The sequence below is a fragment of the Pelodiscus sinensis genome, chromosome 18 (genome assembly GCF_049634645.1).
Source record: "Pelodiscus sinensis isolate JC-2024 chromosome 18, ASM4963464v1, whole genome shotgun sequence".
In the NCBI taxonomy this organism is placed as follows: Eukaryota; Metazoa; Chordata; order Testudines; family Trionychidae; genus Pelodiscus; species Pelodiscus sinensis.
The window spans coordinates 12887090-12913073 of NC_134728.1; the positions used below are offsets into that span (position 1 = coordinate 12887090).

Sequence of the window (25984 nt, forward strand, 5' to 3'; positions counted from 1 at the left end):
TTAATTTGAAGTGTTGTTTTATTATGCCTTTAAATTCATCAGCTAGGAGAAAATATCAAAAACACTGGTCAAGACAAATAAATAACATCTGAGAGTGAAAGTTGCAAATACAGTATATTAAATTAAAGCAATGTTCACTGCTACATACCATATGAGGCAGATAGCAGTAACACAATTAGGAGACAGTAGTTTTAAATCACAGTCATCAGAAAGTTCTATGCCAACATTGGGGAGCGCACACCAGCTACAAAACAAGAATTTTATCCTGCCTTTTACAAACCGTGTAGGTGAATTTTGTGTAAAAAAAAAAAATCTCATTTGTCAGTTTTTGGAGACCAAATCCTCTCTACCCAGAAAACAAATAAGGGGAGTAGAAACAGAGCCTGGATTCCCAGTGTCTCACATTTCATGGCTGGATGATAGTCCAGTCTCACTAGCCTATCATTTAAAATGTGCAGAATGTCCCCATTGATGCCTGTTTGTGAAACTGGCCTGAAATTATCTTATTCCACACAGGCCATGCATTATCCATCTGGTGAAAGAGACTAAAGGTTGCTACCAACTTGGAGCAGATTTCAACCAATAACCTATGGTGAATGGCTCCCCATATTCCAGCACCAATCCAAACAACCATCCAGTCACCCAACAAATTTATTTTGCCCTGTTCCCCATATCGAATATGCATTTTCTAAATATGCGCTCAGCCCAAGGAATGAGGTATTCAGAAGTGACACTTTAATCAGCAAGATTTCCAAATGTCTGTAGAGTGTGTAACTCTGTGGGTAGTGGTGCTGCATGGAAGGCCAACTATGTGCTCAGAATTATTTTCCATTTCATACACTACTTTGTATTATGGATTTGGCCCTCACTAAGCCAGTTGTGAAACATAAATGAGCCACATTCCCATTAGTCTCCTATCATCTGCCTGATTCATAAAGGACAACAAATGTTTCTCCCAACTGAGGGAGACTGAGAAAATGTGAAATTTAGTCCAGTTCCAAGAAAGTTCCCTGGCACATTCATCTTGCAAGACAGTAATTTAAGCACATGCTAGGGACTATCTCTTTAGCCTACAATATATTCTCCATTTTTAATATAGAAAACAACCATTATTGGGACTAATCATTATCAAGTCCCTCCATGCATCTCCTCTGCCTTGCAGCTACTAACTGCAATTCTTCAGAGGAGGGGAGGGGTTGGCGGAGCAGGAAGGAGGGAATAGCCTCTTCATTAGTAGATCTCTTTCCACGAGAGTCAATTTGTCCTGTTTGATTGACATATATGACAACTAGAGACTTGAAACTGAAACTGAAATATTCCAGTGAGTAAACAGATACCCTAATCCCCCTACTGACTGAAGATCTTTTCAAAGGAAGCTCTATATGGTAGCTAGCTAGAAATACTTTATAAAAGAGCCATATCTTAATATGCCAAGGAAGACCCATACATATCATCATTACTAGGTTAAGTAGGGGTTGGTGGATGGCATGAAAAGGTCTGTGCCCTGATATAGACAGAAGATCCCAATCCCCCATGTACAACTTTAGACTCATTATATTGTGTATCTGAGCTTCAGTGGCTTTGGGCACAACATCAGTGCAAGCACATGCAGACCACTGGCCAAATCAGAACAGAAAGTGCCATTAACACAAGCTACAGCCCCTTAGAGAAACCAAATCTTCAATACAGAAAAGCCTTGTTAAAGACAGTAAGGTAATGTCCCTAAAATTGAACACCACTTTGGACCATATTAAACCATTAATATTCCACTGCTCAAGATTTTTCCTCTCTCTCCCCTACATGATCTATGGCAAATTGCACTGCTGCCAATTCACAGCAAATCAAAAATCCTAGTACAGAATTTGAGTCATGATCAATACTGCACCTTAAACTTGTCCCTGAAAAAGTCTGGCCAGGGGCAATGACTGCAATACATATTATACCAATACTGAAATACTCATGTAGATTGAGTGCATGGCTAGATGTACTGTAAATGTTTGGAGCTACTTGTGGGACACCTGATGGAGGGAAATAAATGAAAGATACAGGAGGCTAGAAGGAGAATTTCCTCTCTCTTGCAGGTTTAGTTCTAACCATTAAAACCCTTTTAATGTAGCCAAATGTACTTTAAATATAACCAATACATTTGCAATCGAAATATTGTGCATGATCTTTTGATAAGGAAAAAATATCCCTGTGATTATTTAGGCTTAGGAAGTCACTTTAATTAATTATACATGTTAGATTATACCAGTGATTAAGTCTTGTTATGTACACTTTCAGATACTACCTTCATCATTACTAATGGTGCAAAATCTAAATTCAGATCACAGGGGTTGAATTATGCTCTGTTTTAAGAGGTTTCTTTTTCAATAGTCAATTCAAATATATTTTTTAAAAATTTGGAGAAAATATGTGAAATCAGTTAGAATTTTGTGCATCTTTTAAGGCATTTAACCTCTAAATCATAGTCCCATAAAAACCTTTCTAGTTTACAAAATTGCAATGTAAGACGCAAAGAACAGCGCTTTTTTGCACATAGTAAAATACTAATTATTGTTCTTTCTTGTAAATTTCTACTCTTATTTTCCATATTTTTTAAAATACTGCACAGTATTCCAAGTGTTTGGATAAAGAACTGGATGACCAATTTGGTAGCCTTATAAATTGTCCTGACATTTTCTGTACAAGTTTTACAAACACCTCTCATATCACCGAAGCATGTATAGCGAAGAGTTCTACTGAAACACTGCACGGACTTTAAAACCGGTAGGGCTTATACATTCAAAGGCAACTTTCTGGAGTGCAGGTCCATCCTTTCAGAGTAGGAAAAAAATTACATACACACAAAAATAAGAAAATCATAGAACTGTTACCTAGTGTGACTTTACACCAACAAGGACAACAATAAGGACAATTACTATTACAAATAAAATTAAAATGACAAGCATCTTCCGATTCTTCTTCTGATATTGCTCAGCCTATAGAAACAAAAGAAAGGTCATTAGTATGTTGATTTCCACACTGCTCAAAAGCAGACCAGGACATGATCCATGTTTAGGATCTAGACAATCGTTAGACTCTTACACTATATTTATGTCTGTAATTTTCACAATATCCTGCAACGTGGCCACTTTGGATTAAACATCTGTGGCTGGCCTGTTCAGCTGAGTCAGGCTCGCGCTGTGGAACTGTATAATGGTGGTGTAGATGTTTGGGATTGGACTGGAACCTGGGATACAGCCTGAGCCCAAATGTCTACACAACTTCACAGCCAACTGCCAGAGCCCCACAAATTTGACTCAGCTGACATGGGCCAGCCACTGAGTGTTTAACTACAATATAGACATAGCCTTATGACTCAATAACTCATGTCAGCATCTTTAACTGGGCGAATATGTGCTGAAGACAAGTATATACTAATACCCCATTTAGCTACATTAGTTTTATTCATATCAGAGGGAAACTTCACATCATAGAATCTGACCTCTTGTCAATTAAAGTTTGGCTGTGCAATAGGAATGTTAAAATGTGGGTATTTAACTAATCGAGTAGTTGAAAGAATTTTTATTGACTACATGATTAATTGATAGGCAGCCCAGCTCAGTTCCAACTACGCCAGGTGCAGGACCAAATCCCGCTGTGACTCTGCAATTTAGAAGTCAGTAGGTGTCGGGCAGCCTGCCCCCTGGCTCCTACTACATTTTAAATTGCAGAGTGGCAGTGGGGTTTTGTCTCACACCCAGCACCAGCCAGAACGAGCTGGGCTGCCTGCCCGGCTAGCAGTTGCCCCTGTGCACAGGGGACCCAGTGGGGATTTAGGCTCTCCTGCACACAGGGGCTGCTTAGTGAAAGCAGTCCTTGTGTGTGGAGGGGGAGGGTGTCACAACTTCCCATTGGGACCCTCATGCACAGAGACAGCTGCGACAAAGCAGCTCCTGCCCAAAGCTGGGTCGTTGCAGACAGGGGCTGCTTTGCGGCAGCAGCCCTTGTCCACCCCGGCCTCTGATAGAGTCAGCAGCGGGGAGTAGGGGATAGGCAGCATCACGGCAACAGTGCTGGGGAGAACTAGCTTTTAAGTCGGCTACCCCCAGCACCAGCTTCTGCTCTTCTTCCCTCTCCTCCCCCCAAGCTGCCTCTGATACAGAGGCAGCAAGTGGGGAGGGAATGAAAGTCTTCAACTATTCCTTTATCCATACTCTGCATATCTTTAGTTCTTGGAAGAGCTGTATATCCCACAGGGTGCTGTGTAAAATATTACTTCAGAGAACAGAGGCAACACAGCTAAAAGAGTAAATAACTAAACTCAGAATTTTAAGATTGTTTAGGTGCAGAAATTACCTAAGTTGTGGACACAAATCAGGCAATTGTGCCTACAAATGTCTCTAAGCTATAGAGCTGGTCAAAAATTCTTCAAAAAATGTTTAGTATTATTTTAACAAAAGTAGGTTTTGAAGGAAATGAAAATCTCACAAAAATGCTTCATTTCCTTTGACGTGTTTTTTGATGTAACAAAATGAAAAATGTCCTTTAGTTTCAATTGGAATTGGAAATGTTTTCTTTTGATTGGATTTTCAGTTTTCTGCCACATCCCACACCTTCTCTCCATTTTCCCGCTTTAGGTATTAGGTGGGGGAGAGACATGCACACCAAAAAAGCCAAAACTAACATTTTCAACTCAACACTAAACAATTCTTGTTTTGATTTCTTAAATAAAAAAAATTAAAGACCATAACAATGTTTTAAGAAAATGAAAAATGTTAAAAATGTTTATGAGAAATGTGTAATAGTGTTAGTCAAGAAATGTTAACCAGTCACTTTCATATGCAATTATTTGATGTGCTGTCCACATGCTTGCACACCTAATTAGCTTGGAAATCTGGTCCTCAGAGTATCCCAAAACAATGGAGTGGGTAATTTTCATTTTGTTACTAAGGAGAAACATTAGGAAACAAGAGAATTGATAACATATGCCTTAAAAAGAGATACCAAATGTACTGAAAATAGCAGGAACTTTTTATGTTTTACAATATCAGGATGATTTTCATATATATCTTTTATGACTTAGATTTCACTCAAGTGCTTAGCTACAGCCCACATGTACTGAAAACAGTCAGTATACAATGCGTATTGCACTAAGGATCCAAGTTCTAATCAGCGTGCCCCAAGGGACTTACGTGTGGGTTACTAACAATTACTACATCTCTCCAGTTCTGATCACGTATTTATTTCTAGCCTATTTTGTGCAAACTGATAGTCATTACTTTAGTAATTATAGCCAGAGGATGCATGCCATGTTTTCAGTGGTTACCAATTCATCTTTATAAACAAGCAGGAAAAGAACTAGAAAGCAAATGTATTATGCTCTTCTCTAATGGCGCTTTTTTTTTTTTTGGCTGGAAATGTATCAGAAATCTGCAATTATATGAAAAGACTGAGTTTGTTATAATTAGACTTCCAAGTTTCCAAAATATAATGGTCCACTGAAATTCTGAGTTTGAGCATAAACATCTCATTCCTTTTTGTTACCAGCCATGAAACTAATAGAACAAAATCCTATATTAAAAAAAAGCCTTTTTGTATTATTTTGCTGGAGTCCAAGCTTTTTAGCTACTTCAAAGCTAAGGGTGTGGCTACACTACCAAGCTTTGTAGCCAAAAACTGCCTTCTGGCAACAAAACTGTGAGTATATACACTGCAATGCAGCTTGTCAGAAAAATAAACCCAGTTTCAGCAACAAAAAACTTCCACACCTATAAGAGACTTTTTTTCCTTTTTCCCTCCCTTTATTGTTGACAAAGAGCCAGTATAGACTCTGCTGTTTGTTGACAGATCTGGCTTCTGTCAGTACCCTAGAATGCCTGTCTTGATCACTCTGCTCAGTGTGATCGGTGCTGCCCTGCGGGCATGTAACTCTTCACTTTCAAAGCTTTGGGAAGTGTCTGACAGCTGAGTGAGCTGCTCCCTTTGAGGAACAACCAAAGAACAAATCATGGGACTGCTCCTGTTCTATCCTGCACCAGGAACACAGCAGCAGACAGGCTGCTGCAATGGGAGGGGGACAGGCTGCTGTGCTGCTCTGACATTCCTCAGCAGCGAGAGCTCACCGAGCTACTCATGGTTCTGCTCTCAGCAGCTGATGAGGCTGTGGAAGAATTTCAAGGAAATCCCAAGATGCACAATCCCAAGATCTCTGCACTGTGGGATACATACTCTGCACTGTTGATGATGTTGCCCTCAGTGTGGGCATGATCTGTAGACAGCGGGAGCAAGAGCGAACACCCTCTGCCAATTTTTTTGGCAACTTTTGAGTGTCAACCTAAGTTTTGTTGACAAAACTTGCTAGTATAGAATTAGCCTAATGTTCAGAGCAGAAGCATGAGGTTTGACTTAAATCCTAGCAGATGCTGTGGAAAAAAAGGAAAGCACCTACTGTTAGCCCCACAAAAACATCACCTGTATATTAAATCCAAAGGCCAACATTTGGCTCTCAAAGGCCAACATTTGCAAACCTGGACACCGAACGTGAGGGATTTTCTGTGGAAACGGCACAGGGCTCAACAACTCATCAGACAACCTATATTTAGGTGCTCAACTATGAATGTGGTGCCTAATTCTAGGAATCAAGGTTCACTTGCTGTTGCATCCACAATTGCCACAGTGGTATGCGACAGATAATGTACCAGTTGATTTTGTTTTGTTTTTTAAATTTGGTCATGGTTTTTGAACAATCTTCTTAAAAGTATTAAAGAACATCATATAACAAAGCATTTTAAACGTGCTCTCTGTTTACCTTATTTAATTGTTTCAATCCCTCCTCAGTTTTTATATACGACTGTTCAACATTGTAGTCAATTCTGTCCAGCACTGTACCCTGAATACAAATAGTTATAATGAGCATGAACCTTAACCTAAATACATTTTACAGAACAATAAGTTACAATTAATAATAGGGTGATAAATAGGGTTTTTAATGTGGGCAAACATATTTTTCCCTAGCCAGAAACCATGGGAGGAAGGGAGAGTAATGCACACTAGCTTGAGGTAGGCTTCAGGAGGTAGCCAAGTTAGTCTGCACAGGATAAACTTAAAAAACAACAAATGGTCTGGTAGCACTTTATAGACTAACAAAATATGTAGATGGTATCATGAGCTTTCGTGGGCACAGCCCACTTTTTCAGGTGACCAGAGTTTTGAGTTTAGGATGTGCAGACCTAAAATAAATAGGGGAGGGAGGGAAGAAAAAAAAGAAGGGGGCGGGAAACAAGTAGCAAAGGGTATGCAAATATCAAAGGGAAAAACTAGTAGGCTGAACTGGTAATCTATAACACCAAGCATGGAATATTACTGCCCAAAAGGTTAAAATTTGGCAAAATTGTGAGCTATTGAAAAGAGGGCCTTACAGTGAGCACTGCCAGGCAACCTTAATAATAAGCAGGGCTACCAGCTCTATCTGTAGTGCTAATACCATCGGTTCACACACCTGTTCCACTATCATTGTTCCAAGGTCCCTAAATATTTCATTAAGATCAGAGATTGATTGTACAATCTGGCGAATTTCTCGTTCCCGCTCTTCCACCATTAATGTGTTTTCTTCCACCAATGCTAACTGGTCATTTGTAAAACCCTGTAGAAATAGACAATTTAAATGATGAGCTAGCCATAATTAACATGGAACTTTGGTAGTAGTAAACTATTGTCATCCTAATGTTGCCACCTCTTTGGAACTTCCATAGCAGCCACAGAAAAGAATCTTAGTGAGCAATTGTGCATTACATATGTTTCAGATTTAGGGCTGTCACAAAAATAATTTGGATTGTCATCAGCATTTCTGGTAGAGATGTTTAAAATAAGAAACTTGCATACCAAATATAGGCTAGCAGTTAAAATATCAATGGGGCATACAAATCTGTCTGAAAGCATTTGGCCACATGTATAAACCAGGAAGTGATATACGTGTCAATAGTAGTTTTGGCTATCTGCTCAATTCTTGGAGTTCAGAACATCTCATAAGATCAACTGCTGCTAAAGTGTGTATTACAGCAATGACTGTGTTAGCAGAATCTTTTTGTATTACACAGACATTACTATTTTTAATCTCCCATTATGTTTTTATCTCCCATGCACTACGAAGTCTGAAAATGAACCCAGGGCTTTCTTGTAGTGGTCAAGTGACACACTACTATTATGCTAGTTGAAATACAGTCCACCATATTTCCCAAAAATTCACTACTTAATCCTTTAGCATTGGAGGCTGTAGTGTTTTGCAGTGCCAACTAAGGAACAGAGGCATACTGAGAAACACTGACAGAGCAGAAGTACGCAGTTTCTTGAAACATTAACGTGGGCACTTGTTAGGGACGCATTGACATATGTGGTAACCCTGGATAGGCCCGCCAACATGGAGGGACAAAGTGGGGCAGTTTCCCAAGGACCAAAAGGGCCCAGAGCTCCCAGCCACTGCCGCCTGGCAGAAGCCGGAGCCCCGTGTCCTTTAAACTGCTGCTGGAGTGCCGAATGCTGCGCTCCTGACAGCGCTGAGGGCTGCCTGCGGGAGGTTTGGTGCTCTCCAAGTGGTGCTGCCCCACCCCTTCCAGCCGAGCCACCCACCTCTGGTGCAAAGAGCAGGCCCCCCTGGCCATGTCCCGGGGCCCAGTCAGTCTGTCAGCCCTACTGACCCTGGAGACATACATTGTGCAATATATCAACTAGATGAGATAGAGTTAAAGCATTAAATTGGACCCATTCTTTGAAACTCTGCTCCATAAGGTCTGTGCAGAAAACGTTAACTTCACTGTCAAGAGCAAACAGAGCCAAAGGTATCACAATTCATAACTGGACATTGCCACTATCCATTTGAAGCTGCCATCATGCTTGCCGATGACAATTCTCTTCAGAAAAGGAGCTGACGGAATTGCTGGGCCTGTGGACAAGGTGGAGGAGGGGCTCTACACTCCCAGAAGAGGTAGGACCTTGGGCAGAAGGGGCAAGGTGGAGGCAGACAGTCCTCAGCATTCCATGGCCCACCGCGTCCTCCCCCTCCCCCGCCAGCCCTCAGTACCACCCGGAGCAGGCCATGTTGGGCTCCTGCAGCAATTTAAAGTGCCTGGGGCTCCGGCTGCTGCTGCTGGCAGCCAGGAGCCCTGATCCCTTTGGAACACTAAAATAAATGGCAAGCTAGAACTCCCATGTGGCATGATGTATATATCAGACAATCAAAAATGAGATTGCTTCTCATATTTAACACCACAGTAAAAACAAATATAAAAACCCACTCTCCAGTACAATTCACTTAACTCCTATTAATTTACCCGGTCATAAAGAGTATTATCCTCTCCATCATCCATAAGTGGGACTGATGTGTCAAAGAAATGCTTGGATCTTTCTTCTCGATTCTTCATGCCTGTAAAAAGACAAGCATTGTGGTTGAATATAATATTCAGATTCACAAAGCAGAAAGACACCCAGATCCACTATTGCCATTTTAAAATACAACATTCTGAAATAATTCACAATAGGTGAAATAATATTTTCACAGATGCTTAAGGAGGACATAAGAAATGTGCAGGAGAGGAAAAGTCATTTATGCAGAGCAATATCATATTATTCATAAGGATTTTAAGTAGCAGGTATTTGGCTAATCTTGTAGTCCAGGGGTGGGCAATAATTTTTTTTTGGGGGGGAGGGGTGGCTCTCCAAGATTTTGGAAAGTGGCCAAGCACCACACTTTTCCATGGAGAAGATGCAGGGTCTAGGACGGAGGTTGGGTGCAGAAGAGAGCACAGGGTAAGGGACTGGGGTGCAGGAGACAGTGTGAGGTCTGAGAGGGAGTTTGGATGAAGGAGGATCTTGTAATCTGGATTAGGGGATTGAGGTGTAGGGTCAGGGAGGGAGTATGGATTCAGGAGAAGATTCTGGCCTAGGACAGGGGCTCTAGGATGGGATGCAAAGTCTGGGAGGGAACTGTGACCAGAGAGAAAGGGAAAAGGGGGTGCAGACTGCAGAGGGTTTGGGTGGCAACCTGGAGCAGAGTCTGGGAGGAAATGTGGATGCAGGAGAGGATTCTGGCCTGGGGGAGAGCTGCAGGACGGGACTGGGAGGACATTCTGACCTGGGGCAGTGGGGTGCAGGAGGTTTGGATGGTGACCTGGGGGAGGGAGTTGGGGTGCAGGAGGTAGGCTTTGGCTGGGAGGCGCTTACCTAAGCATTTCCCAGTCAGCAGCCCTGCAGCTCCCACAAGCCAAGCTGGGCTCCCTGCTTGCTGTAGCCCCAGATTGCTTAAAACTGCAGGCTGTTCCCTCCATGTGGCGCTCAGCTCCGGGATGGGGAAGAGGCTTGTGCTGCCCCTGTGCCCCAGGCCAATCTCTCAGCTCCTACTGGCTGGTTGTTTCTGGTCAATAGGAGCTGATGATTGGGCTGGGACTGGGGGGGATCACATGAAGCTTTCCCCTCCCTCCAGAGCAGAAAGGCACATGGCTGCTGCATGCCTGAGGATCCTGGCAGGGGGCTCTGCGGGTCATATGTGATACGCAAGAGGTATCTTGCCCACTCCTTGTGTAATCAATACAATTAACATTGACTATGTGATTAGTCAATAAAGAGAGGTGCTCTGCAGAGCTGCAGCGGGGGTAGCTCCTGGAGCCGGCGTGAACCAGAACTGAGCAGTTCCGGCTCACGCCGGCTCTGGGACCATTGTGGCTTTTGCTACATTTAAAAGGCAGAGCTGCAATGAAGGTGGCCCCTACAGCCTGAGCAAGCTGGAACTGAGCGGTCCCAGCTCACACTGGCTCCAGGACTGTTGCGGGTCTGCCGGGCGGCTTCTACTACATTAAAAAGGGTCAGTCTGCCTGGCTCTTACTTATTTAAAAGGCAGAGCCACAGCAGTCACCAGGTCCAGCAGCTGTTCGTGGTGGCCCGGGCTGGCCACAAGCAGAGGCAGCTCTGGCAGCAACCCCTGTCCATAGCCAGCCCGAGCTGCCATGGACAGGGGCTTCTTCGCAACAGCCTCCCCTATTCCCCTTTATGAGATACAGCAGAGGGGGAAAGGGAGGTGGCCCTGGCTCCTGTTTTCCTCTCCCTTGCTGCCTCTGGAACATGCACTGAATTTTAATTGGCATTTACAGACTGCTATTTACAAAGCATGACAACTATGACTACCCAAAATTCTGCTTAGATCAGCAACTCTTAAATCATTATGTTCTGTGAACTTCCAAGTAATTTAACATGCTCTAACATTTAGCAGATCAAATTAAATGAGTTTTTTCGTTGTTGCCCCATCTTTTACGAAAGTATTTTATGTCTTTTCTTCAGAAAAGCATATTTTTAGGATTGAGCAAAGCTAGAGGTGATGAGTGAATACATATATGAAGGTGATGTGGTCCCTAACGTACCTAAGTAGGTACATTCTCTTTTTCTCTTTCTCTCTGTCAGGGGCTATTTTCTAGCAAAGAAATCCTTTCAGTGCATGTCTCCTCTTAGTCATGATCCCAAATGTTACTTGTGGCAGCTATAATGCTGGGGTACAGGATGAAGAGATATTATTAGACCAATATTAAGTAGACAAGACAAAAATAAATTGGTGCATTTGCCTACTTACAGAATTTTGGATACTGCACATTATATATGTGGTATATTACACATTCCATTTTACATCTGTGTTCTCTCTCCTCTATGGGTTATGGACATGAACATTTATTAGCAATCAGTCTCCATTTGTTGCCCACAGCTCCCTCTACTCTAATCTCTGTAGTCAGTTTGCAATTTGGTTTTTAAACATTTTTTTTAAATACTACTTTAATTTTATCAGCCTCAAATATAATCACTGTTTTATTTCTATCAAAAAGCTCAACAGAACTTAAACCAAAGAGAGGTACGAAGCAGCCATGTGGCATCCTGCTATATTTTTACTTTAGTTTGTCCACACACACCTTTGCAAGTCCTAAGGGTCTTGAATTAGGATTCAACTAACAGCAAGCACCACTGACTGAAGACTAACAGCTGCTTCACCAATGTAACAAAAGCAGTTCTGCAGATGACTTACAAGCAATTTGTACACCATAAGTGTTCCGCAAAACGTAATTCGAAAAAAAGTTGAGACTACTTAATTCTGATTGCAGAGTAAATTAGTCTGTACATAAGACTTTACTCATATTTATATCACATACTTGTAGCAAGAACATGCTAAGTATATTCACTTGTTTTATAAATAAATAAGAATAAAAGGAGGCAGTTAAGTGGTTTGAACAGGACTTAGAGCCAGGAACTCTTGAATCTACTACTAGCTCTTTGTGATCTTGACCAAGTCACTTAACTTCTCTGTGCTTCTGTTTCCTCAACTCAGAAAATGGGGATACCATTTTCATAGCACAAAAGGAATAGGACAAGAGTATTTGTTTAATACTTTGCAGACAGAAGGCACTTAGTACTACATGTCTTTGCGGATGCTTACGTTTGAGATAGTCAGACTGTGCATGCCTAAAGTTGGTGGATAGTTCCTGAAGGGACTGTGCTAAGGAAGACACTACATTTCTGAGAACACGTTCTTCTTGTTCTGTACAATTACGTGACCTGCTTTGCAAGGCCTGCACTGCTCTCTGGCATCTGTGAAATAGCTGAAAAAATAATTCCCATTAGTCAAAGAATAGTAAACACATTTTAATTATCACATGGCTCAAATGCTGAATATGAAGGACTGTAATATTTCAACATAAGGATATTTTAAAGAGAAGTAAAGAACATTGATGTCCAGGCTGTCATTTAAATGGATATAAAAATACAGCACACAGATGAAGACTAAAATCCAAACAAATTTGCAGCTAAATGTAAGCTGAAGTTTTCTGTAAACTAGATTTTGTAATGGATTAACAGATTTGTGGTTGGTACTTACTTTGTGAATTAAAAAGGCATTCAAGAGAGCGTACTGATTGTTCCACTCAAAAACTATATTTACTCCATTAGAAAGCAATTATTTCTGCTCAGAATGGAGGTTCATATTAGTAATACTATTTTATATTTTAAAACTCCTTTACAAACATGAATTACTTGAGCCTCACAATACTACTGCAAGGAATTTAACATCTATATTACAGATGGGTAAACTGAGGCACAGAGCAAGTACATGACTTGTCATCACAGAGTCATTAAGAGTATAAGTCCAGAAAAAGAAGCCACCATCATCCCAGCTGACCACCTGTAGATCACAGACCAACACCACCACTCAGGATCTCAGTGACATAATGGAGGAACTAGGAACAGAACCCAAGAGTTCTGGCTCAATCACCTGTTCTAACCACAATATTACACTAATTAGCAAATGTAAACTTTATTTCAAACAAATCAGTGCCACATCAGGATAGACCTAAGCAGAGCAATGGCTTCAGAACTCTGAAAATATTTTATCTGCACCTGTGTGATCTCTTGGGTAGTAATTTCTATTGCATGTTCTTCTTCACTGCTATCATCCAAAGTAGGTCTGTTTAAATATTTGTCATGAAGACTGGCTAATTCTTTCATCTTCAGTTTAATCCTGTTGATATCATCTTGAATCTAAAAGAAATGGAAAAAAGACAGCAATGCCCAGAGGAAAAGGTTCTGACAAATATCAGATAATTATATCTGTACATAGATTTAATTGAACAGAATCATGCATTGTACAAAAACAGGCCACATTTTACGCTGGCCTTTGAGTGTGTGGTCTGTAACCCTGTTGCTCTACTGCCATTTTAATTTAGCATAAACCCTTCACCAGTAGACAATGGATTATGGTGCTTTCAAATTTCTAATTCCACTAGACTGGACCATAATAGAGTGAAAGAACATATCAAATACTAATAGTAAAAGCAAAACTGCAAGTTTTGAAGGAAACGTGAAAAATCCAGATTACACCTTCCCCCATGTCACATGGTGGTGTAATACAAATCAAGCATAATGGTAAAACTTAAAAAATGAATGGGCCTGCAGCACCAGACTAAAACAAATGTTGTGTCATGAGCTTTTGTAGGCACAATCCTTCCAGACTAACATGGCTACTCCGCTGAGAATTTCAAGCATCATGGTATAAATTAAAGTACATAATATCAAATTGGCTACGAAAAATACAACTGTAAGGTCATAAGCCAGATGTCTGCTAGAAGTGGACTGTGCTTTTAAAGGCTGAATACCCATCTTTTTGCACATTGCATGGTTTTTATATACAGGAAAGGGGGTGACTGTAAATTTTGTGAGCACATTTTGAGAGGCTTTTTGAAATCTGTACTATAGGTTGAACCTCTCTAGTCCAGCACCCTCAGGATCTGACCAGTGTCAAACCAGAGAGTTTGCGGGACCATGAGAAGTCAATAGCGTCCAGCTGCATTATCAAAAACTTCTACTGCTTACAAGGCTCTTAGAAAACGTTAGAGCTAAATAATACACAGAACACTGAGAGCCAGGACTGACGGCTGTAAACAAATTTTTACGGATCATTAAAAACTTGGACACACCCATGAAAAGTGGACATCGGGCTAACTAAAATCTTGCCGGGCTACAGATGGTGCCAGACCAGAGAAGTTCAACTTGTAGTAGGATGAGCCAGGTTTCTTACATTATGTATGTAAAACAGCATTCGAATTTACAAAAAGACCTCACTGAACTAACTCCTTGGTAAATTACTACTACGGTAAACTGCATTAGTGTTGTCACAGCTATTTTCCGCAACAAAATCCTTGCACGAGAAACTATACCCAATAACAACATGTAAGTAACTTACTTCTCCCACTCCATCAACCCATTTGGGAGGTAGTCTCTTTGTTACACCAATTGCTGCTTCAGGATCTAAACTGATCCCGGATACTAGTGCCATGCGATCATCAGCAAGCTACAGAGGGTAAAAGCAACAAATTTAAAGACAGAAAACTTTGTTTATTCAGATTATATACATCCAATTCAGGTATCTGTAATCACTGTAATGTCATCCTTGCTTTAAAAAAGCCAGTTTAACAAAGGGTCTAAGAGCATAGTTAATTCATTACATGTACAGTTTACTCGTTAGTGGCAGGCTTGTTTCTCACACAAACACAGCAAGGAGTCTTGTGGCACCTTAAAGACTAACAGATTTATTTGGAAACAACGAGTAGTCCTGTGGCACCTTAGAGACAAACAAGATATATATAGAACAAATTTATTTGGGCATAAGTGTTTGTGGGTAAAAACCACTTCGTTAGATGCATCACTAATTAGCAATGACCTTGTGTCCTGTCAGGATTTGGGAGACAGAATCCATTCTGCAACTAATGGACAGTCACACATTTTCCTCTCTGCTTCAAAGTTGGGACCCAGGAAGCCCATGAACTAGAGTAAGGGAAAAGGCATTGGCTCTACTGAGAGCTTCTTGCCACAGGATCCTCATATTGGCCACATTCCTCTACAAATGAGGGTCATCGAAAAATTTCAAATTTCATTTAATTTCAAGGACGTAATTTTTTAATATATTGTTTTATAATCTCAAATAATGGTATGAATTTTCCAAATGACCAAAGATAACGTTCATTAGCTTCCTATGAACCTAAGAAAAGGACCTCATGGGATGAGGTTTACCGGGGCAGTCGACAAAGGGCTTTGATGTCAACCACAGAGTGTCCAGACTAGCGCGCTGAGCCGACAAACAGCTGATCAGCCATTTAAATTTAAATGAAGCGGCGATTATTTAAATTGCCGCTTCATTTCCCTTTGCCCAATAAACAAATCTACATGGCTCCCTCAACGGAGCCATGTAGTCTAGACATACCCTAAATAATGATAGGGAAAGGAGTTATCTAGAAAAGGCAGGGGAGAAAGCAAAAGTAAACAACATGAGATACAAACAGGCAATGTGCTCAAAATTACCTTATATGGGATTGGAGAATTTTAATGGACCTCAAAGGGCTATGTTTTTAGGAGGCATATTTACAATAACAGAACTAGTATACATGATCTACACTTGTGCAATATTAAGTCTATGTAAATATGTTACCTCTATCCTCCCTCCCATCCTCCAATCTGCATGTTGCACTTGCTTGGTGCATTTGGTCTACTTATCCCCATTCCTGATTATCTGCAACAGCAAACAACTGAATCCATGCAGAGTTCTACTGACTTTAACAAGGGCCTGCCCAGATGGAGCTGACTGTAACATGAGGGGCTAAGTTTGTATGTATATTTGTAGCTGTACAGTGCTTAGAAGACTGGGCCTTGATCCTAATTAAGGCCTGTGGGAGTAACTTTAAAATAAATCAGTAATGACAGGAGCAACTCTGGCAAGGAAATAAGTAACCATACAGACAAAGCTGCCAACAGAAATGCTTTTAGAAGAACCCCAAAACTATTTTGAATGTGCATTTGCATTAACTCTCATAATGAAAATAAGCCTTTAAAATGTTGCCCACTAGCATCATAGTATATTCTCCAGAACAGCACAAATACAAAGAGGAAAACGTCCTGTGTCCATCACAATTTGTAGGAGTCATAGAATTTGAATAAGAAAGTATTTTAATGAGTATCATGATGTAGAATTTAATGTTGTTGGGAGTTGAAGTTTACTGATTTATTTATATCAGTGTTGTATCAGCTTTAAAAGAAAGGGTGCAGTACATTCTGAAGAGACTTAGATAGTATACTTAAAGTGAAGTGCAGATTTCTATTAAAACACAGTATGGTTGCAACCAAATTTGAAAAGTTGAAAGATTTTAAAAGGAAAGAACTAATCACAAAGGTTATCTGTAGAGTTGCAAACACTTAGAGGAAGGGTATGTCTACGTTGCATTCCTCTTTCGAGAGAGGAATGCAAATGCAGAGGAACGAAAGTGCAAATAAAGTGCAGCTTTGAATTTCCCACGCTTCATTTGCATAATCACGTCCAGGCACTATTTCAAAATACCCTATTTCAAAAAAAGAAACACTGTCTAGATGCGGTTATTTCGAAAGAAAACCCTTCTTTTGAAATTACCATTTTCTTTCGAAATAACGTCTGGCCAGTGGTTTTTTTTTTTCGAAAAAGGGTATTTAGAAATAGTGCCCGGATGTGATGATGAAAATGAAGCATGGGAAATTCAAAGCCACGCTTCATTTGCAATTTTGTTCCTCTGCATTTGCATTCCTCTCTCGAAAGAGGAATGCAGTGTAGACATACTCTAAGTGTGCAGCAGCCTTATTTTCCAAATCTTACTGATAGGTGTAGGTCAAAAGAGTTTCACTTCACTTTCAAGAGGCTTCTAATAAAGCCTTAGTATAAAATAAAGGATCAAAAAAGAGCATAACATCTTTGCTCAATCTGGTAACGACTGAAGGACAAATTCTGATTTCAGATATGTGTAGCCCTGGAATTTTGTAACTAATAAGTTAGTTAGTTATAATGAACGTATGTTATAGCAAAAGGTTTGAATTAAACTTAAACATAAGATGTAGGCCTCAGACAGGCCCGGCAGCTTTGTTAACTTAGCTCCAGCTCTGTTTGATGTTAGCATGTTCTGATGTTAAAGTGAAGGGATGGAATATTGTAATGCATAGTGATGTTAATATTAGGTAAGGCCTTGTAACAGATAGAAAGAAGTTTAATGTTGAAAGACTTTGTAACTCTGTAAAATGACTAGAAGTACCCTTTTGTCTCACACTGCAGTTGTGTTAATGTATTGTTTGTGTGAATGAAAGTGAGAATGTTTTAGGAGAGATAAGTGCAAAGGCCACTGCATGCTCAAATAGTCAGAGGAAGGGCCGGAGACTCAGAAGCACCAAATAATTATCAACTAAGTGAAAGCACACTGAAGACAGACTACCGGGGCAAGTTGATGAACCCTGAAGTTAGTGGCAAGCACCCCTTGATAGGAAACCAATAACAACTTTCACTGGAAAGACAGCACCCCCAAGGGGTTGTCAGCATATGGATATCAAATGACTGTGAGAACAACTTCTTCCCAATAAGCATATATCTTAGGAAAACTGTGATGCTGAATGACTGATTAAGGCCTGACAAGCAAAATCCATATACTTGCATACAAGGAAAATCCTATAAAAGATGGAGTGTCTTGTATGGTTCTTCAGGTTCTCGTCCTGCCAAGTGGAGCATTAGTCCGGACTGACAAAACCCCGGCTCCTTCGTCGCACCCAAGCTATCTGGCCAATAGGTTGGGCCGAGCAACAGACTGGTAACTATTCCATTAGTGCATGTGTGTACGTGCATGCGTGTTACTTTGTTATATTATCAATAAATGTGGCGTGTTGCCTTATCCCCTGAAAAAGTCCAGTGTGCTTCTTCTAAGCATAACATATACTAATGCATATCTGTTGTAGGATTTGACATCAATGATGAAATACTCTTACTTATCCTCAGTGTCCTTAAGATGTGGAGTGGATGGAAGGAAGGTGCCCATTTATTTCCTTGCCTTAGCAATTGCTTGGTGCCTTTCCTGCCACTCTTCTTTACCACTAGGGATGTTAAGAAGGGTACAATCCGTTAATCGTGTAGTCAACAAAAAATTTGTCGACTACACGATTAATCGATAAGGGTTTAGCACTGCAAGCACTCAGTCCCAGCTCATGCCGAGTCCTGGGAGTTTCTGGGTCCTGGCATGAGCTGGGACTGAGCTGGGCTGCTTGCCCACCCGGCTCCTAAACTACTTTAAGTGTAGAGCTGAGGTAGGAGTAGCTCCCAGGCTGCTGGCCATCCCTCTAAAAAATTAGGTGGTGGGGGAATGCATGTAGTCAATAGCATTAACCAATAAGCTTTTGCTTATCAGTTAATTATTGACTCAACTACACTATCACATCCCTATTTACGCCAAAAAGCTAGCAACATCAGAAGAATCTGAAACTGATTTAGACACATAGAACACAGTAATTCACCTGGATCTGTTCTGTTTTGCTGAGTTAGATGTTGCAACCTTCAATGTTTTTTCTTTTTTTTTATATGTGATTGAAATAACTTGTAATTAAAAAGGAAAATGAACACAGTAAGTAGTTACACTGAGTAAGGCTCATTATCGGCCTGTACAAACAAGAAAACTCTGAGGTAAGACAAGTAGGACAGTAAATCACATAAATTACTTAATACTTCTATAGCATTTTACTTCAGAGTACCTCAAAAGAATACTTTCACAAAGCCTTGAAGTAATATCCTTATAAAACTAATGGGTAAACAGAGGCATGGAAAGGTTAAATGACTTGTCCACAGAACATTTATGGCAGAGCTAGGAATAAGACGTAGGTCTCTTGACTCCTAATCCTGAGCTTTAGTCACTAGACCATGCTTTCTAATTTAATTCAGTCAGCTTCCTCTCATTTCCACTGAAGTATTGCTACAAAGCTTTGCTGCCACTACAAATGGAACACTCGACTTCTATATAGGACATTGAAAAGAGACAGAATGGATTTATAATTAAATAAAGCAGCATGAGTGGTATTTGATAATTGTACTTTAAGAAAAAGCTACTGATAAACATTTTCTTCAGTTCATTTTATTTGGGCTGCATTTCAAAGTAGGTTGATTGGGTTGCATTTAATTTTGCTGTACAAGTGCAAATGGGTTATATGTGATCACGAAGGTGAGATTTTTTTCAAAATGTCATGTAAACAGGGGATGTCACATTATAGAAATCCCACAAATACTTTGTGTAAGTAGATGGCAACGTGTATTTTGTAGCTGTGCAGATAATCAAAAGTTGTGCAAATTAATTGTTTTTAGCATATAATGCTTTTCTGATTTAAAGGCTTAAGCTTTGAAGATCTGTTGATAATAAGGACACTCCCAAAGACCCTATTGCTGCATGTGTTACTCGGCACACTGCTTAGTCCACTGAATCCTAAGGGACTACTCACAGTAATAAGCCCTATGCTTACTAAAGTTAACAAAAGCAGGAATAATAGTTAATGGTTTCACTGTATAAAGTTTTTATATGCAGCGTGTACACAGTAAATCTGGACAGTTTTATGTAACTATGTAGTAATATTGTAATATGACCCCACTGCACATCAAAATGTCTCACAAAACTCTTCTTCACTCTAATGAAAAAGCTGCCTCATTCTTATATTATGAAAAATACATCACTGATCTCACACTGTTAAATCTCAGAAATTAACAGTAAAACAATATGAGTGTTCTAACTAATCATCTACTACATATTTGACAGAGTCTGCCTGTCTGTTCAAGAACTCCTAAATGGAAAAAACTAGGATCACCAAATTCAGTATACAGTTTCCTATCATAACTTAAAACAAAGTAAGAGTTTGGGTTATACCTGGTAAATGGAATAAGCCTAGAATGGGACTGAGTCTCATAAAACCATACCAAAGAGACACAAAATCACTAGGCAGGTGAAAAGGGGTGGCTGGGGGCGTATCCCGGCCCACATCTGAGTTTGCCCTAGCCCAGCCTCCTACTCCCCAGGATTCCCCCACCCACCCCAATTCATAGAGGAATATTGCTGGTTGATCCCCTTTGTCAGAGAATGAGGGGAAAGTGCACAGTTTGCCACATTGCTCACCATGGCTAGGGAGATCAGGGGGTAGATGAATCCATACTTGTCCTAGCCGGGGGACATGCACCCCATCCCCCAGATGTGCCCACTGGAGCTGCAGCAGCCACTGAGAGGCACTTCTCACCTTGTCCCAAGATGCTATGGTGACAGAGGGTCGAGTACTCCTCTCTCCCTGAGGGCAGCCTGAATACTGAACCCTTAATCCCCAGCCACACCCCAGAGCAATGATTCCAAAGAAACATGTACATTTTAAATTTTATTTTCCAAAAAACCAAACTGATTGAGTTAAGGACCCAAGCAATACTGGGTAAATCTTCTAGTCATCTATATTAGATGCACCATGGTGGAACAAAACATGAAAAAACAATACCTCATCCAGCTCCTGATGATTTGTTGATTCCATCAGCCCCATCCATTTAGGGACAGCAAAAGGTAAGAGAGAGAGAGACACAGAGACACACACATAGGACAGAGATAGGGTACAGTCAGTTGAGAAAGTACTGAAGCTTTATTTTTTTTAAATAAATAGACTGTTTACCAAGAACAAACCACAAATTATCTTAAAACAATAATGGCTAATTAAATTACAGCATTCTCAATGTATCTACATAAGTATTTACCCTGGAACACAAAAGCACATTTTTCTTTAAAATGTATTTTGGTTTTTTGCTGGTAAACAAGAAAATAATTGTTTGAAAAAAATCAAGAAACAGTCAAGAAATTGATTTAAATGCAATTTAACATATGACTTTGATTACCATCAGAAAGAAGAATTGCTGTGTAAAACATGTTTAATGTGAGCTAGAACAGTTTAATATAGCAAGGATCATGTGCCCATAATATTCAACATCCAGTATACACTTTGACACATTTGATTCAAGAAACAGATAGGAGGACCTGTATGCATTATGATTTGATACTTTTATTGGGTAAAGCTTGAAATGATGACTCAAGACATACATTTACTGATAAGCACTACAATCGCTTTAAGAGGAAATGGGAAAAAACAAACAAAAAAGCCACACCCAAACACCAAAATATAGAACAACTACTATATATTTTCAACTTTACCAGTTTAACAACTGTGTTTTCAGGAGGATAATTGAAAAATTAAAAGCAAATGTTAATTTGAAAGCAAGGACAAAATGTTTCAGAGGTAAAACGGTGTCTCATGCTACATTTAAATAGCTCTTATAGTCATATACTCAGCTTTAGATATAAAAAAAAAAGGATTTAAACTTTGCCTGAGTAGCTAAAATTCCAGTTACATTGATTTCATGACTGTATCAGAAGGCTGAACTATTCTAATGCAGAATAAAAAATAACTTTTTACAGTAATTCATTGTATTTATGAAGGGTGGTAGATGAACAACTCTTGAACCTGTTTATCCAAAAACAATGTAGTTACCAATTAGACTTTGCCACCCTGCCAGTGTGCTTTAACCCTGCTTCGGAGGCACCATATTACAGAGGACAAGGCAATTTGCATAGATGCTATATTAATAAGTGTAGTGATAGGTACCTCAAACAGATAAATGGAAGACAATTCAATCTATGCAGTTCTTTACAGCCGATCCCCGAGTTACGAACGAGTTATGGACCAAACGCTTGGCCGTAACTCGGAATGATCGTAACTCGGAACCCATTGAGTTACATTGCGACTGCGCTATTCGTAAGCGCGGATCGCATTTGTAACTCGGAGCCTGCATTTACGACCGCTTTGGTCATAAGTGCAGATGGTCATAAGTCGAGGTGGCTGTAAGTTGGGGACCGGCTTGTACTTTCTTGTAGAGACAAACATGGATGTAACTAAGTAGGAATTATGGAACAGACATCTGTCCACTACTAACTTGGTCCAACTATTAATTTCACATGAGGAAAAAGACTGGCATTGGAAAAGATTCAGAAAAGAGCAACAAAAATTATTGGGGTTTGGAACGGATGCCATATGAAGAGAGATTAAAAAGACTGGGACTTTTCATCTTAGAAAAGAGGAGAATAAGGGGAGATATGATAGAGGTCTATAAAATCATGACTGGTGCGGAAAAAATGAATAAAGAAAAGTTATTTACTTGTTCCCATAACATAAGAACTAGGGGTCACCAAATGAAATTAATAGGTAGCAGATTTAAACAAACAAACAAACAAACAAAAGGAAGTTTTTCTTCACACAGTGCACCGTCAACCTGTGGAACTCCTTGCCAGAGGATGTCGTGAAGATTAGGACTTTAACAGCTTTCAAAAAAGGACTAGATAAATTTATGGAGATTAGGTCCATCAATGACTATTAGCCAGGATGGGTAGGAATGGCATCCCTAGCCTCTGTTTGTCAGAGGCTGGAAATGGATGACAGGAGAGGAATTATGTGATGACTACCTCTTTTGTTCACTCCCTCTGGGGCACCTGACATTGGCCAGTGTTGGAAGACAGGATACTGGGCTAGATGGACCTTTGGTCTGACCCAGTATGGCCATTCTTATGTTCTTATGGGGCAACAAGGAGACAGTTAAGTTTTTCAATCACTGCCAATGTTGGCTGCATTTGTACCAGCACTTGGCAAAATAGTTTTTTTCCCCAACAATGCCAGTAAAGACTTTGAAAATGTAAAGCATAAACAAGTGCTAAGTATTACTATCCCATTACCTTTTCAATGGAAACTGAATCTGATTGGTCAGTTGTTTCTATGCTTGTTTTCATCATCAGTAACCTTTCTAGGCAAGTATTAAAACTTTAGAATGTCTAAAAAAATCTTGGTGATTTAACAACCTCTAATAACTATGTGTACAAATACAATTTTAGAAAAGCCAAACAGAGTGCCAGAATAAAATACATTTAAAATATATTACTAGGTGTGACCTTTACTGTTCTGTAAAGGTAATACTGTAAGTAGCTTGTACAAAGATAGGTAGGATAAAGCTAACTATGGACAAAGATTAGTCTACTGCAGCACCTATGTTGGAACAGAATTTGTAGCATTAATTATTGTTTCTCCTTATAGAAAATGCATTAATGAAAAGCAAGAGAAAGAAAGGAGGACCCATTTATTTAGAAGAGGCTTTTCTAGATAAATGAGAAGACTGACCTAAAAGCAGAAATGGACGAAGACAATGCTATACTAACAGGCTATGCCTACATTGGCATGATCTTGCGCAAATACTCTTTAACGCAAGAGCATCTACACTGGCATGTGCCTTTGCGCATCAGGCTTTCTTGCGCAAGAAATTCATGTTGCCTGTCTACACTGGCCTCTTGCGCAAGAACAGTTGCGCAAGAGGGCTTATTCCTGAGCGGGAGCATCATAGTTCTTGCGCAAGCACTGATTTCACACATTAGAACATCAGTGTTCTTGCGCAAGAATTCCCCGCCAATGTAGACAGGCAGCAGGTTTTTGTGCGAAAGCGGCTGCTTTGGTGCAAGATCGCGCCAATGTCAACACAGCCATATAGTTTCAGTTACCAACCAGAAGTCTACATGGCTGGCCTGTCAAATGTGGTGCTTCATTACTTACTGAAACCCAATTTTTAAACTCAATTCAAATTGGCCCTGTTTATGTGCATTTACAAAAGCCTCACTCTCTTGATAATTATTTCATACATGATTCAAAGCAATACTGGAATTTGACGAGACCATTTATAAACAGCCACAGGTATGGAATGAGGATTGCACTTGAGGATTGTGCTTGGTGGTATCTGCACTGTGTATTATAACAACTTTGCAATAGAACACAAACAACAAAAGCTATAAAAACCAACACAGAAGAGGAAATAATAAGAAATTAAGGGAAAAAATGGAAGGTTTTCACTTTTCATAGTTAAAGCATTGAAACTGGGGCCTCAGACGCTGGGTGTGTGTGTGTGTGTGTGTGTGTGTCTGTGTGTGTGTGTGTGTGCGCGCGCGTGCGCTCTATGTATATATTACCAATGGAGAGAATACACTCCAAGCATCCATCCTGCAAAGTGGTGTACACAGGTGTACTCTTGTGCCTGCAGTCCAATTAACTTCTACTTTTACTATTTTACTATAAAGTATTTTCAAATAGTTGAAATGATGTTTAAATGACTGTTTACTTTGAAAAAGGAAGAAAAGAGAACGTCTCAAAATAAGAAAGGGTTAAAATAACGGTGGCAATTTGCATTATAGGTTTTAACAGTGCCTACAGCAAAGTGAGAAAAGATCAGAATGAAAAAGATAGCTTTATTCCTTTTACCTGAAAAAGGGGGCGGGGTCAGGAGAAAAAGGAAAGACAACAACTTAATGTCTAGTGATAATATGAGGCTATTTAAATAATAATAATAAAGTTTATTATTTAAGGAGCAAACAGAGAAGATCAATAAGAAATGACATATATATTCTATTCATTTTACATGGGGCAGGGACAGTGGGCAGGGGGGTGGTGTTAGAAGTGTGGGACATAGAGGAGATAGGAGAGAAGGAAGGCAATTGGAGAAAAGGGAGCTTGTAGAGTAAGAAAAAAAGAGCAGGGTGAGGAGAAGAAAGGGGAAGGGGGGTTTGAGGGGAGAAAGGTGAGGCGAAGGGGTGACTTAGGAGATGGGATGAAGAGAGGAGGGAGGAGACAAGGAGGACACCTGCTGTCTGACAGTCCTAAGCAGATAGCACTAGAGCAGCCAGTGTGGGATACAGTAGGATGAAGGGAGGAGACTCACCGCAGCAGCCATGCTACGTGAATTCAGAGGGCTGGAGGAGCTGTAACTACTCACTTGCTCGGCCAGCAGCTGCCGGTTTTGGATCGCGTTGTTCCGCAACAACAAGAACGCGTCTGTTAAACGCCGGGTGGCCATGGCTCTACTTTTAGGGGGGCCCCCGTGCACTCCTAGGGGCCCGAGTCTTCAACCCCCCCTGCACTCCCAGGGGTCCCCGGATTCCTCAACTCCCCTTCGAGATGTACAGCCCCCCGACCGGCCCCCCAATGGCTTCCCCACCTAACGGCTCCCAGGTCAGACCTGTGCCCCCCCCCTTTCCCGGGAGCCCCTGAGCCTCCCCCGCGGGGCCTGCCTGGGGCTCCCGCCCTAGCTCAGCCCGGATATCCCGGGGCGGATGCAGCGCCAGTCCCCGGCGGCTCCTTCCCGCCGCTCACAGGGACTAGGGAGCGGGAATGAGCCCCGGCCCCGTGTGGCAGCCCCGGGCTCCATCCATCCTCCCCCCCCCGGATCTGACTGCGGCCCGGCTCACTTCCGCGTTGTGCATCACTAGTACTTGCCTCCCCCCGCCCGCGCACCGCGGCACTAACGTTCCGGCACCAGGGCGGTCTGGCTGGGCTCCCGAGTCTGCACTGTTTGGGGCAAAAGGGGTCAAGTGGGGCGCCCTAACGGGAGGGCAGCAGCTGGTTCACTAACCTCTCTGCGACTAAGCTCCAAAAAGGGGGGAAGTGTCAAACTGTTAGTAGGCTAAAGCATGCAGAATGTTATAGGGCTGCCAGGTGTTGGGTTTTGAACAGGACAGTCCAGTATTTGAGCTTTCTGTTCGGGAAACAAATTGAGAAA

At 40.8% G+C, this 25984-nt stretch overlaps 1 protein-coding gene across 4 annotated transcripts; it reads right to left on the minus strand.

Annotated features, from left to right (window-relative positions):
- STX16 (syntaxin 16) lies at window positions 1-25674 on the minus strand. 4 transcript variants are annotated; one of them, XM_006125326.4, is made up of 9 exons: window positions 25148-25674; window positions 20854-20865; window positions 14747-14854; window positions 13405-13545; window positions 12449-12611; window positions 9312-9403; window positions 7484-7627; window positions 6794-6874; window positions 1-2981 (listed from the first exon to the last, which is right to left on the minus strand). In XM_006125326.4, exons 1-9 carry the CDS (start codon window positions 25280-25282, stop codon window positions 2877-2879), a joined length of 981 nt encoding a protein of 326 aa, XP_006125388.2. In that variant the 5' UTR covers window positions 25283-25674; the 3' UTR covers window positions 1-2876. The 4 variants fall into 4 exon arrangements, with proteins under 4 accessions (XP_006125388.2, XP_006125391.2, XP_006125392.2 ...); XM_006125329.4 differs by having other exon boundaries at window positions 25202-25673; XM_006125330.4 differs by lacking the exon at window positions 20854-20865 and having other exon boundaries at window positions 25202-25673.
- Window positions 25675-25984: the final 310 nt, after the last annotated feature.